This window comes from Belonocnema kinseyi, chromosome 9 (genome assembly GCF_010883055.1).
Source record: "Belonocnema kinseyi isolate 2016_QV_RU_SX_M_011 chromosome 9, B_treatae_v1, whole genome shotgun sequence".
In the NCBI taxonomy this organism is placed as follows: Eukaryota; Metazoa; Arthropoda; class Insecta; order Hymenoptera; family Cynipidae; genus Belonocnema; species Belonocnema kinseyi.
The window spans coordinates 86689158-86704900 of record NC_046665.1 but is presented as its reverse complement, the minus strand read 5'-3'; the positions used below and the strand labels follow the sequence as shown (position 1 = coordinate 86704900).

The 15743-nt window shown below is 27.2% G+C and overlaps 1 protein-coding gene across 6 annotated transcripts in view; it reads right to left on the bottom strand.

The window, feature by feature from the left end:
• Positions 1 to 15743, bottom strand: part of LOC117179893 (protein bicaudal C homolog 1) — a 163159-nt gene that overhangs the window by 87839 nt on the left and 59577 nt on the right. For 5 of the 6 annotated variants that reach the window (XM_033372084.1, XM_033372087.1, XM_033372083.1 and 2 more), the window contains exon 4: positions 1033 to 1102. In XM_033372084.1, the coding sequence (XP_033227975.1) occupies positions 1033 to 1102 (70 nt within the window). Of the gene's footprint in view, positions 1 to 1032; positions 1103 to 8199; positions 8895 to 15743 lie in introns of those variants that run through there. The other variant, XM_033372088.1, reaches the window with a different exon arrangement.

Here is a 15743-nt window from a genome sequence, read left to right as displayed (position 1 = left end):
AAAAAGATGAGTTAAAAAAAACAGTTGAATTTTCAATAAGACTATGAATTTTCAAAAAAAGAGATGATTTTCTAATAAATTGCCAAAAAGTTGAACATTTTACGAAGAGATGAATTTTCAAACCAAAGAAGTTAAGTTTCAATCAAGAAAGATGAATTTTCTACCAAATAGTAGATTTTTCTGCAAAACAGTTTAATTTTTAACCTGAAAATATGAGTTTTCAACAAAAAAGTTAATTTTCAACCAAAATTACTGAATTTTCATGTCAATGAAACAAATTTTTCACACATAAATTGTATATCGTACCTAACAATAAGAATTTTTAAGAAAAAAGTTATTTTACATCCAAACAGTTCAATTTTCAATAAAAAGCATTAATTCTCAACGAAACATGTAATAGTTTATATTTAAACCAAAATATGTTTTATTTTGCAGTCAGAAACAGTTGAACTCAATTAAGAAGACGACTTTTCAAGACAATAGTTGTATCTTCAACCAAGCAGTTGAATTTCTAACTAAAAAGATCCATTTTTAATTAAACATATAAATTTTGAACCAAAAATGTAATAGTTCAATTTTTAGTTAAAAAAAAATATTTTCAAAAAAATAATAAAACTTTAACCAAAATAGATTAATTTTCATCTAAAAAGTTGCATTTTGAATAAAATAAGATTCATTTTCCACAAAAGTAATTGAATTTTCTACCCCAAAGAGACTAAGTTTCAACAAAGCAGTTGAACTTTCAACATGAAAAATAAATATTTTTGTACAAAATGGTTCAATTTTTCAGAAAAGAATAAAATTTTGAAACAAATAGTAGAATTTTTAAACGAATAATTACTATTACTAATTAACCAAGGATAGTTGTATTTTTTATAAGCTGCTATTAATTCAGTTCGCATTTAGGCGAAAAAACGATAAATAGAGAATTTCTTTTGAAAACAGGTGGGAAAAGAGAAATTCTTTTAAAAATAGAGACAGCGGGGAATAGGGGAAAGTCTGGAATAATAAATAAATTTGTAAAATTCTCACCCTTTTTCGATTTTGCTCCGATCTTGAGTCGGGAAGGCCATGTGACGAAGGTATTCGTTTCTTCCATAACCTGTAACAATGACAAAAGCGCGCATTAGCGGGTGATAACTATATGTTAGAAATTTTAGAACCACTCAATATTCTTATTTTCGCTAGTCGTATTTTCACTGCGTTTAACTACTGTCGAGTGTCTACTCAGGAGTTTTAGTTTTCTGCAGTTTTCCACTTCTCTGAACAAATATTTAGGCGAATGCTAGGGTAATTGGGAATTTGAGAAGAGAAATGACCCTGATGGTTTTTTGTATGGCAGGGGATATTTTAGGCCTGTAAAAATCATAAAACGGTATACATAGAGTGCAAAACTAAACCAATAATTATGGTTAATAAATACATTAACATGCTAATACTTTGGGAAGAAGAGAATACAAAATATTTGGTGCCAATCCGTGAAATCGGAAAAAAGACCTGAAACATTATAGGAAAGGAATATTTACATGGTATTGTTATGAAGCAAAGAGAGATAAGGATCCAAAGATAGACACAAATACTTATTTTTAAGCACGATAAAAAAAACCCAACTCGCTTCATTACGATCAGATAAGACGGATTTGCTTCTGTCTGGTCAGATGGCAAAAATTTTAATTGACTTATGACTCTATAGTTTAAATACGGTTTCAAGGATTTAGATTCTCGAAACATGGAAGTGGATTTGAGTCAAGTTTCCAGTAGCTCTTGAGCTGATTAAGAGTTCTTTTTGTACCACAGGCACTGTTTACTTGGAAGGACTAACGAGTTGCCACTAAAACTTAAAAAAATTCGAGGCAATTTTCCGGGTTTTCCGGTCAAAGTTTACATTTTTCCAATTTGATTTTTAAGCGTTTAGATTAATAATTAAGAAATACTAATTGCTTCATTATATACAGTTTTGAAGAATAAAAATGTTTAGAACTCCAAGGTAAAATATAGAATGTCAATTATTGTGAAAGTGATTTCAGACTTCACAGCCCAAAAGGCTTTAAAAATCACGAAAAATGGGGTAATTCTTCACGAAAATAGAAGAATAATCTATTTTCAATAAAATAAGGTAGATACCGTATTAAAGTCAATATAAAACGCTTTGAATTTCTAATATTTTAAGTCAAAATATATTGCATCTTGAATCAAAAAATATGAATTTTCTATCCAAAAGGATGATTTTAATATCGAAAAAGAAGAATGTTGAACAAAACAATTAAATTTTCAATCCAATAACCGGTTATTTTAACCAAAAAAGGTTAAATCTGGACCCAAAGTATAATAGCAAACTTTTCAATTTAAAAAAAATCAATTTTCAACAAAATAATGAAATTTTGCACCAAACAGAAGATTTGTAAACAATAACAATAAATTTTGAAACAAAAAAGGCCAAATGTTTACGTAACACTTGAATTTTGAACAAAAAAATAAACATGTAAAAAAGTTCAATTTCAATAAAAAAATTTATTTTCATGCAAGAAAGATAAATCTTCAACCAAAAAAGGTGACTTTTCTACCAAAAAATTAATTTTTAATCCAAAAGAATGAATTTTCTATCCAAGCAGACGAATTTTCAACAAAATATTTGTATTTTCAACCAAAAAATATAAATATTTTACAAATTACTTGAATTTTCAAAAAAATCCTTCAATTTTTATAAAAGATAGTTGACATTTCAACAAAATAATTGAATTTTCAAATAAATAGTTGAGTTTTTAAGAAAAAGACACGAATTTTCAACAAAATATTTTAATTTTTAACTAAATAGTCAAAACTTTGTCGCAAAAGACGAATACTTTAGAAAACAATTGAAATTTTAACCAAAAAATATAACTTTTCTAGTAAAAGACGAAATTTGAATCCAAAAGGACGAATGTTCTATATATAAAAGACGAATTTTCGAGAAAATAATTGAATCTTTGAAAATGTTTTAAACAAAGTAGTTGAATTTACAAGCAGAAAGACAAATCTTGTACAAAATGTTTCAATTCGAACCCAAATTTTAAATTTGCAACCAACGAAATAAATTTTGAATGAAATGATGGATTTATTGAACAAAAAAGATTAGTATTAAAGCAAAAGCAATTAAATTTTAAACCAAGAAAAATAAGTTTTGAGCAAAAAATATCAATTTTCAATACAAAAGGATCAAATTTATATCCAAAAAGTCGACTGTTCAACAAAATTGTGAAATTTTCGACATGAAAAATATGACTTTCTAAGAAAACAGTTGATGTTTCAAGAAAATAATTGAATTTTCAAACAATTAGTGAAATTGTTAGACAAATGAAATAAATTATAGACAAAAAAGTACTTTTCAATTTCAATAAATTAGCCTTAACCATAACATATGAATTTTCAATAAAATATTACGGATTTTCTATCCCAAAAGAAGAATGTTTAACAAAACATTTGAATTTTTGACCAAAAAAGGATGACTTTTTACGAATACTTATACTCATACTTATATAATTATACTTATACTCATATGTTGGACTTTCAACAAAATAATTAACTTTTCAACCATATAGTAGAATTTTTAACAAAATGAGATAAATTCTGTACCAAAAACAAAAAAGTAAATTTTTCAATTTAAAAAATTATTAAATTATAATAAAATTTTTCACCAAATAGTAAAATTTTTACTATAATCTGAACCAAAAATATAATAGTAGACTTTTCAATGAACAGAAATTTACTTTCATTCAAAAAACACTACTTTTCTACCGAAAGATGAATTTTCAATCCAGAAGTAAATAATTACATGAATCTAGGTTACCTAAATAATTACTCTGTTGAATATCTGAAAAGAAAGTTTTCATTCTTAAATATAAAAGGAACTTTAAGATTTGAAAGTTCGATCAACAGAAGGTTTAGATTATTAAATGTATATTATAAAAGGAAAATTAATTATTAAACCAAACATTAAATCTCAAATATAAAAGGATCTTTAATATCTTAACGGAGATCTTTGATAACATTAAGCAGAATGCCAAACACATTACTTTTGAAAGCGATACGATATTTATTGCAAAATTAAAAACAAATCTGAAAAATTTTCCAATGGGCTAGATGATGCTAGATGAGATAGATATCAGTGCGAACTAAATAATGAAAAAAGTGACTGGGTTTTGAAACAAAAGTTTTGTGGTATTTTTTTATCTTTGGCAATATTAAAAAAGAATTATACAATCAATCTCTTTACCAATTAGTTGCTATTTTTTAATTGAAAATTTTAAAAATGTGTTTTTGATAAGGAGATGGAACTTTTTTCCGCTGACAGATAATTATTTTTGAATGGATGAAATTGCTTTAACTATTCTTTTGCTGATTCCATCGATTCGCTTAACTTTTAGCTTCAAAACTGCATAATGATTAATACTCTGAATTACCATCGCAAATAGATTTTACTTGTTTTTATGAGAAGTGTCATTCGGTATGAGGTGAATACATTTTTGACAGCTTAGACTTCGGTACCAAATTGATTTTTTTGCATAAATAAAAAAAATGTTTTTGAATAACAGTTTTTGAGCATTGTTTCAAAAATCTATACACAATGTCCTTCCATAATTGATCTAAAAGGCTCAAAATGTGAATATTCATCTCATACCAAAACAGTACCATCCGAATAAGGGCGTAATGGGTTAACAAAAGTATAAAATATAGGATAAATTGCTAATAAAATCTATACCATGATATTACTATTATTAAAATAAATGCTCCAGAAGCTTTAATTTGGTATGTAATACTTTCCCAACTTGTTCATCAGTAATCAATATTATGACTTCGAAAGTTTGTCTATCCACCTCGTACTGGATTCCCCTATATTTCCAATATTCTTTGCTACAAAATACCAATTATCTAGTAATAGAACAATGAGAAATTGCTACAGTCCGACAGTACTATAATTGAATAACAAGAATGTAAATATGATTTTGATGTGCAAACGAGCTATGAATTTCTTATTTGTCTTTTTAATCATAACAGAGTATAGGTATACACATTTAGTTCATATGTAAACAATGTTTGTCTCTGATGAAGTAAGCGTGGGTGCACGATATTTAACACGTGCTTGCCTGAATTACTATTTGCATTTGTCAAACAAGAATCATAAGTTATAATACGCTAAAGCAATGGAAAAATTTAATTTGATGAACATACATGCAATGATCAAGGAAAACTTTTTATTACATGAATAATCAACCGAAATTTTTCCAGTAGCTTATTACTATTCCAGTTATTAAAATCCATGAATGAGTGTGTGTTAATAAAGAAGTTGTGACGCACATTGTTAAAAGAGTATGACAGAAAAATGAGAAATGAAGGTTGCTACAAAATCTCAATTTAAAAATTCCCTGATTTTCTGTGACTTTTCCTCGCCCAATTTTTCATTTTTCCTGAAACTTATAAATTTTTCTAGTAGGTTAAATTATTAACCAAAGAAATGAATTACATCAAAAGAGGTAAAAGTTTTAAACAAGATGATTAATTTTCTACCCAAAAAGATGCATTTTTAACAAAAAACATACACTTTTAACTAAAAAAAAGTTAAATTTTTTATCTAAAATAAACACTTTTGAACCAATAATGCAATAGTTATATTTTAAGATAAATAAATTAATTTTTGATGACAAGAAATAATTTTTCAACTTGATAGTGGGATTTTTAACTAAACAAGGTCAATTTCCAATCAAACAATGAAAGTTTAATTTTCGGTTTCTACCGAAAAAGACGATTTTTTAACAAAAGACATTAATTATCGATAAAATAGTTAAACTTTTAGCAAAATAAATGAGTTTCGAACTAAGATGACGAATCTTCAACCAAAGAAATGATTTTTTCGCAAAATAGTTGAATTTTCAACAAAATACTTAAATTTTCAACCAAATAAATAAATTAATTTTTAACTAAAAAAATATAACTGAAAAATAATTCAACTTTTGATGGATGAAATGAAATTTGAAATAAAATAATGAATCTTCAACCAAAGAATTGAATTTTTACCAAATAGTTGAGTTTTCAATCAAGAAGATAAATTTCGGACTAAGAAGCTTAACTTTTTTTACGGAAAAATACGAATTTTCAACAAAATAAACAAATTTTCGAATGAAAAATAAATATTTCAGATAAACAAGTTAATCTTCTGCCAAAAAAGTCAACAAAATAGTTACATTTTCAATCAAATAAATGAATTTTTAACTAAAAAAATGAATCTTCGACCAAAAAAAAAAATCATTTTTACCTAAATATATTAGAATTTTCCACTAAGAAAATGAATTTTTTAGCAATTAAGATTAATTTATTTTCTACAAAAAGCGACAGTATAACAACAAAACACATAAATTTTTTACTGAAAAAGATAACTTTTCAACTAAAGAATGTAAATTTTGAACTAAAAATAGTAAAGTTGTAATATATTTTCAGTTTCAAAATGAACTGTTTGAACATAAAAATAATTTTTCAACAAAGTAGTTAAATGTTTAGTCATTGAAATGAATTTTCACTCGAAAAGATTATTTTTTTACCCAAAAGATTAATATTCTACACCAACAATGAAATTAATTTTCAAAAAAGCACATACATTTCTTATTTAAAAAGATTTAAAAAATTCAACTAAAAAAAGGTCAATTTTGAAAGAATTTTCAACAAAATACATACATTTTTTACTAAAAATGAGAAGATTTGAAACAAAAATGGAATAGTTATATTTCTAGTCAAAAAAAGTAATTTTTAGTCATAAACATTATTTTTCGACAAAGCAGTTGAATTTTCAACCAATTAGACGAATTTTTAACCAGAGGTAATTTTTTTATGAAGAAGATTAATAATCTAACAGGAGTGGCTAATTTTCAACAAAATACATAAATTTTTAAGTAAATAGTTGAATTTTCACCATAAAGATTAATTTTCTACGATGACAGATTAATTTTTAAGCTAAAAAGACAAGTTTTTAAAAATCAAACAATTTGTGTACAATAGAGAGAAAAAAATATATCACTCAAAATGCTGCATTTTTATGCCAGAAATACAACTTTTTTACAAAACAGTAACATTTTAACCAAAAGCGTTAATTTTCAACCACATAGTTGAAGTTCCAACCGAAAAAGAGGAATTTTCAACAAAACAGTTGAATAATTAACGAAAAAGAATGACATTTTTGTTTTTAATATGATTGTTAAATTTTTAACCAGATAGAAAAACTGAATACTCATTCCCTAAGTTATATCTAACATGGGGGTTGAAATTGTCCTGGCTCTTTCAGGTTTTACCTGACATTCCCTGACCAGTTTTGTATTTCCTGACTTTGCCTAACTTTCCAGAATTACCTGACCTGTAGCAACCCTGGAAGTGAGTTTTTGTTGCGGGTAATCTTCAAGTGGGTAAAGTTGGATTTTTTGCATCGTAATAATAGAAAGAGCAAATAAAGTTGAGATCGTAAGCATAGCCAATATTGTAGATAATTATCACGTAAAGGTAATTTTTCCTGTGGATAAAGATTAGGGGAGAGATTGCACGTTTGGAGCAGTACGTATCAGAAAAATTGAACTGAACCACATTAAATTATAAACTTTCTTTTACTGGTTAAACATGTTTCTTTCGAGTCAACGGAAACATGTTTAACCAACCAACAAAAGTTCATATATGATTTAATAAAGGCGATACGTTTGGGGCGGCAGTACGTTTTGGACAATGTAGTGCACTTCTAAACGTGCCATTTTTCTCTAATCTTTACATAGAACAAAAATTATCTTTGCTTCATAATTACCCACAATATTAGCCATGGTTACAATCTCAACTTCATTGTATCTTCCCTTGTTACGATGTGAAACAATCCAACTTTACCACTTGCAAATTACCCGCAACACAAATTCACTTTTGATTTGTCTATGCTACTTTTCTGGATATGCTCATTAATGGATTTAAATAACTAGAATAGTAATAAGCAACTGGACAAATTTTGGTTGAATATTCATATGATGAAATATATTCATTTGATGAAACAAGTTATGTATGTCGGTCCAGATTACACTTCGATTTTTGTGTGCTGTTCTGTGTTATCCTTTTTATAATTCGTTCTCCGTTACTTTCATTTAAGTTTTCAAAAAACTCAACATTTACAAAAGAGCTTATTAAATAAAAAAAGCTCATTACCACCGTCATCTCGTATCTTGAAGAAGCCAAATTTCTCGAACTGAAAGATCACAGTAATCCAAGTGTTTTAATACTTTTTTTTTCTTTTTTTTCTATAGACTATAAGCCTAGAGGAACGACATTTCGACCTCGAGGTCCCGCAACTTTCACGGTAACGAATGCACTATCCGTATATACAAGGAGCTGATGTCAGGTAACTCGACACCACCGGTGCGTATTCGCAATGCAAAACTAGCACCACCCGTTTACTTTCACTACCGTAACAGTAACTCCACAGTCGTCATAGCCGATAAATACCGTCGCTACGGTCTGTCAAATCCATCAAATTCCTCAATTTTTTTTTTCAGCAACGATTTTTCTCTCGAAGATTTTTCAAAATTCACCAACAACACACTTTCTTTTTTTTCTCAAGGTCTTCCCTTCAGCCTCCTTTCAATTTTTCTTTGGTTTTTTTATTTGTTTATCACGCGAAACACACTCGAGTGCCTGCGCTAATCTAGAGCAGGTCTTTCAGGATTAGTTCTGCAACATGTAGACGGAATATTCGTCTCTGAGCATTTTGTGAGAATTTTTTTCAAAATTTCTTTTTCTTCCGATGAGTTCAATGACTCGTAAACGCCGGAAGCGATTTTTCCGCTGAGAGAAGAACTCTACCACCACCTTTCGTACCGCCGCGGAATCGCTGGCTCGACTGACTGACTAATTCGAGATAACATAACGGTCTTGCTTACGGCCTCCCACTCGTTCCGTTCCCTACCACCTCGGTCTGGACATGAGCCGATATCCAACCAAGGAGAGATACCGATTCTTCATAAAATATTTGTGTAAAGTGTAAAAGACTCGCGAGGTTTAGAGTCTATACCGATGCAAGATGATATAGAGCTAAGGTCCATATTTAGGTGCCTGAGAGTCTGAGAAATGTAAGAATTTTCCGGGTGTTTATCCTACCTGTTAAACCAGAAAAATATGGAATTGTCAGGAATTTTGATATACACCTGGAAAAACCTGGAAACATCAGAGATTTTTTTTTAATTCAGGGCATTTTTTCGAAAGCGCGTTTAATTTTTATTTGTCTATCCTACCTGGAAAACCTGGACTTGTCAGGGAAATTTTATATAGAAGGAAAAATCTGAAAATGCCAGGGATTTTTTTCGCAAGCGTGTTTAATTTTTATTTTCTATACCTGGAAACCCGGAAATTGTCAGAGAATTTGCATATACCTGGAAAAACCCTGGAAATGTCAGGGAATTTTTAAAAAAATGTGTTTCATTTTTATTTGTCTATACCTAGAAAACCTGGAATCGTCAGTGAATTTTTATATACCTGGAAAACCCTAGAAATTTCATTGATTTCTTTGTAAAGTCAGGGAATTTTTTCAAAAGCGGGTTTAATTTTTATTTGTCTATCCTACCTGGAAAACCTGGAATTGTCAGGATTTTTTTATAACGTTTAGTTGGAAATTCGAGTATTCCAGTTAAATATTCATCATGTTAGTTTAAAATTCATGTTTTTGATTAAAAATGAAACTATTTGGTTGAAAGTTAAAATATTTTATTAAAAATTCATGTTTTTGGTTTACAATTCATCTATTCTACTTAAAAATCAATCTTTTTAGTTGAAAATTCTTCACTTTGGTTGAACTTTTGTTTTTTTCTTCAGATCGAAAATTTTTTTTTTTTACTGGAAATTAAACTATTATATGGTTGGTTTAAAACTAATATTAGTTATCTTAGTTAAATTTTCAACAAAAGAGATTAATTTTCAACGAATAATGTAGTAGTCGATATTTCAACTAAGAAAGATTTTTTATTTGAAATACCAAAATAGTAGAATTCACCCAAAAAATATGAATTCTTAACAAAATATTAATAAATTTAAAACCATTATTACATTTTTATTTAAAAAATGACATTTTCACTAAATATAGGAATTTCTAAACCAAAACGACGAATTTTCAACAGGAATAGTTGAATTTATAACCCAAAAAGATGAATTTAAAAAAAATTGAATTTTCAAATGAAAGCGATGATTTTGAAGATAATTGTTGGATTTTCAAGCAAATAATAAAACTGTTAACTAAAATTACAATCTTCAGGAGTAAGCAAATGCAAAAAAAAAAAGAAACAGAAATACAAGGTAAATAAATTACTAACAAAAATATTATATCAGGGTGGTGACCATTAACATTCAAAGAAAAAATCTTATTCTTATAACATTTTTAACGTAGAATCTTTTTTAAACGGAAAGAATCAATTCAAAATGAAAATTTTTTATTTTAAATTTATTACCCTCGATAGATTCAACAAGATTTTCATATATATGTGAGAAAACAGTTCATTTGTTTAAAAATTTGTTTCTGGGTGTAGAATCATCTCGAATAGAGTTATGTTTTGTTCGCGTATACATTTGGAAGCCTTCAAGTATTACGTAACGCGCCTAGGGGAGGGGGGTCTAAAGTTACATATACTTAGCATAGAAAAAGCATTAAGTAGGGGGAGGGGGGGGGGATCCAAACCGTCAGTAAAAAGCGTTGCGCAATACTTGAACGCTCCCTTTAGAATAGTTTAAATGAAACTTTTAAATATAATTCAACAACATAAAGTTGTTGGGTCAATCAAATGTTTTGTTGAGTTAACCAAAATTTGCTTCAAATATATTTTCATCTATATGTGAGAAAACAGTTCATTTGGTTCCAGACCATTTTTTTCCTCAGTGTTGAGGAATCTTCTCGAATGAATTTATCATGTTTTGTTCACTTAATCCTCAGTTAGAATAGATTAAATGAAATCTGTTCAATCTAATTTAAAAAGAAAACAATGTTGTTGAGTCAATCAAATATTTTTTTGAGTTAACCAAAATTAATTCAATAAAGTTCTTGTGTAAATCTAAGAAAACAGTTCATGTGGATCAAGAAAATATTTTTTCGTGTGTTTAGGAATCATCTCGAATGGATTCATCATGTCTTGTTCGCTTACTCAGTTAGAATCATTTAAATGAAATACGGTAATTCTGATTCAACAAAATAATGTTATTGGGCCAATAAAATATTTTCTTGAGTTAACAAAAATTAATTCAACCAATTTTTCATCTATATCTTAGAAAACAGTCCATGTGGTTCGAAAACATTTTTTCCTGAGTGTTGTGAAATCATCTCGAATGGAATGGTCAGGTGTTTTTTTGCTCAGTCCTCAGTTAGTATTGTTTGAATGAAATCCAGTATAATCTACTCTACATACCATATCTTTAGGCGAATCATAGACTCGAAATTCATTTGAATCTAAAATTACATTACAAGAAATGACGATGTTCACAAGTGGAATGGTATGCTCATTATTTCGACTCGTTTTCCATCCTAACATTGATTAAGAAGATGAATGTTTATATTCAACACTACAATAATGAATCGCTTTGCAAGACGAGTTAGCAATAACTATGTCGAGTCACCGGAATTCTAAATGACCAAGCAAAAACGTTCTGCGAAAGCTCGGACAACGACTTGTACTAAAATTACTCACAATAAGTGCAAAAGCGACGTTATTTCTAGGCGTCGAGTACAACAGTCGATAAAATGTACAACAAAAGTACTCATACTGTATAGCTTGCTAAGTATCAAGCCACCCAAAGATATTCTTATATAAGAAAAACAAATGGAAAAATGTTAAACTTAAAAATGCTCTCAGGATTAATTGGAAAGACGAACACCATTTCTTTCATCAAAAGAGATTTCTATTCCTAATTATCTAGTCAAAAAGGTACTTTAAATGACTGTCAAGGATAAAAAATGAGAAATTTTTAACTGAAGTTAGTTTATTTGGGGGAAAATTAGGGAATTTGGAAATGAAGTTTTGCGGCCACCGTGATATAAGATTCTTATAAGGAATTTATTTGTCTTGTATATTTTTTCTTGTAATTGCTTTCTTCTTTACGATTATTTAGATTAAAATTTTATTATTTCATTGAAAATAGAACAATTTGGTTAAAAAGCCATTCCTTTTTTTGGAAAATTCGTTTCTTTTTGGATTAAAAAGCGAACTACTTTGTTTTGGAAAAAAAAATTTTAACTTAAAAATTAAAAAGTAAAATTGTGTAACAAAATTGCGTATAAAATTTGATTTTTATTGAAAATTCATGTCCTTTTTGTTGAAAATTGAACTGAAATCGTCTTGGTTTAAATAAATTTTGTTTTAAATTCGTCTTCTTGGGTTGAAAATTCACCTGCTTCAGTAGAAATTTCATCTTTTTGGAATATAAATGCAATTTTATATGATAATATATAATATAATAATATTATTTATACTTCCTTTTGTTCAGATGCAGCTGAAAATTTGATTGTTTTCTTGTTTGAAAATTAAACTGTTGCGATATGTTGAAAGTTTAAATACTTTGTTGAAAACTCTCTTTTTTTAAACAAAAAATGTAACTGTTTAATTTTTGGTTGAAAATTGATTTTTTTAAATCGAAAATTCAATGACTTGCGTAATAGTTGTAGCACTTTATTAAAAAAGATTTTTTTGTTGAAGAATCATCATTACAGTTGAAAATTAATCTCTATAGTTGAAAATTCATTCCTTTTTATGGAAATAAAAGTATTTGGTTGAAAATCCTCTTTCTTTATTAAAAATAATTTTTGAAACTAAAAATGTAACTTTTGTTATTTTTATGGTAGAAAACTTATCTTCTTGGTTTTAAAAATATTATTTTTTATTAAAGATGCAAACATTTCCTTGAAAATTTGCTTTTTTATTTTGGCTTCAAAGTTCAACAATTTAGATGTTTTTTTTCCTTTCTTGGCTAAAAAATCTTCATTTATTGAAGATGTGTCTACTTCGTTCAAAATTCATCATTTAAGTTAAAAATTTATCTTTTTGGTTGAAAACTTGACTGTTTTATTAAAAATTCATTTTTATTTTGTTGCAAATTATTTTTTGTACTGAAAATTTAACTTTTCAGCTTTCAATTGGAAAATGCATCTTTTTTAGTTGAATATTAAATTAATTATTTAAAAATGCATGTATTTTGTTAAAAATTCCTCTTTTTTCGGTAGAAAATTAATCTTCTTGATTGAAAACTCGTCTTTAAAGTTTTAATATACTCATCTCTTTTGGTGGAAATTTCATCTTTTTCGGTTGAAATATCAACGCTTGGAAATAATCTTTATTTGTCGAACTATGTTGTAAAAATTTTGTCTTTATAAATATTTAATTATTTCGCAAAAATTTCGTTATTTTTTTAAAAACGAAACTCCTTGCTATTAACAATGTTGTAGAGAATTCATATTTTTATTCAAAATTCAACTCTTCGGGTTAAGTTTATCGTGCTAAAAGTCAGACATCCGAAAAAAATAGTTTTTCTATGATTCTAAGAATCTAAATATAATAACCGATGTCATTCCAAATTAAAAACATGTTTTTTTTTTGGAAAAATGTTAAAAGTCATAAAAATAACATTAATTTTAACCATGTTTTTGTAGTTCCATTTTTTCTGACCATCGCTTCTTACCGATTTTCGAAAAATGAATACATTTTAAAAAATGACGACTTATTTTTTCCGGGGAAACCTCCTCTGCAACTCTACTGTTTCCAATTTTGAAAGTAAATTTTTCTATGGCATCTATGGCTTTTTCTATAGCTCTAAATCGTTAGAACGATTTGGTTTAAGAAAAAAATTGTTAAACAAATAATTATAGTATAAGATTATTTTCTTATTTTAAAAATTGCAAACAGTAGATTTGTAGAGAATGTTTCCCGAAAAAATGAGGCGTCTTTTTTTAAAATGCAATAATTTTTATAAAATTGGTAGGAAGCGGCGGAGAGAAAAAATTCAACTGCAAAAAACATAGTTAAAATTAATGTTTTTTGGGAATTTTAACATTTTTCATCAAAAATAATGTTGTTTATTTGGAATGAGGGCAGTTATAATATTTAGATTCTTAGAATCATAGAAAAAATATTTTTTCATATATCTGACTTTTGGCACGAGAACTATCTTAAGAATCCAAATCTTCGCAAAAATTCGAACTATTTCATAAAAATGCACCTGTTTCCTTAAAATTTAACTTTTTAGTTTTGGCATTTAAGGTTCAACAATTTAGATGAATTTTTATTTCCTTCTTAAACGAAAAATCTTTATTTATTCAAAATTTGCCCATCTGGTTAAAAAGTCTATCTTTTTGGTTGAAAATTTAAAACTATTCTTTTTCGTTTAAATATATTCATCTATTTTGGTAGAAATTTAATCTTTTTCTGTGGAAATATCAACTATTATATTTTTCGTTGAAAATAATATTTATTGATTAAATTAATTTGAACTAATTTGTTAAATTTATTTTTATATAAAAGTTCAATTATGTTCAATTATGTTCAGGAAAATTTGATTATTTTGTTAAAAATTGAACTCCTTGGTATTAACTATTTTGTAGAGAATTCATCTTTTTATTGACAATTGAACTTTTTGGTTAAAACTGAATGTTTTCTTATTGAAAATTTAATTGTTTGTTGAAAATGCATCTTTCTAGACAGAAATAAAAGTATTTTGTTACAAATTCAATTATTTCCTTGAAATTTTTTTTTTTAAATTCTAGTATTTTGCTAAAAAAAATCGTCTTTTTTTTTGTTAAAAATTCAACCCCCTTGTTATAAATTCGTCTATTTAAGCAACTGATTTTGTTTGAAGTTTATTCTTTTTTATTTTTAAATTCCATTATTTTTCAAAGGGCATCTATTTGGTCGAAATTTATACAAATTTACAATGTTCAAATTTGAATCTAAAATTGTTTTATTCTACTTATAACAGATTCTATTTGACAAGATTTAAATGCTGATCATTGTATATTAATGGCTAGGGAATATGAAAAATAGGTCATGGAAAAATCAGGGAATTTAAAAAAAAGTATTGCTATTTCCTTTTCTTTTACCGCCACAAAGCCCTATACATAAAACATAAAGAGTTTTATTTATAAACACTATATTTATAAACTCTATTTTTATTCTTAGATTGTCACCTAAAGATATAATTCTTCTGCTCTGACTTATTTCATTACCCTTGATATAAATGTACTATCTGCGTCATACAACTGTATAGTAGTTTAATGTACAAGTCTCCTATCTCTGACTTGACCTGAAAGTCTAACGTTATTTTCAGGTGCAAGTTATAAAACTACAAAGAACGAAAAACTCAATCTGCACTTGAAAATTTTTGTTCCTTGAAAAAAAAAAAAAGAAAATCTATCTAAAAATTTGACCCAATCGGATGAGACTTTATCAAATTAGGCTAATATTGTCTTCGACATTTTTTTGTAACCACGAAAGAAATGAAGATATTTAGAGTTTAACCTTTGACCTAGATGAAGAAGTGCAAGGTTTGATCCGATTAGATAAAATATTGTTAGGTATTTCCTTTTCTTCAAAAAGGAACAAGAATTTTCCAGTACACTTTGCATTTTTCAATATTTTCGATTTTTAACCAGCCTAATATATAATATAAATCTACCTAATACAATGTATAATATCATAGTATCTTTTATCTAAAATTTATAAAAGAAAAGC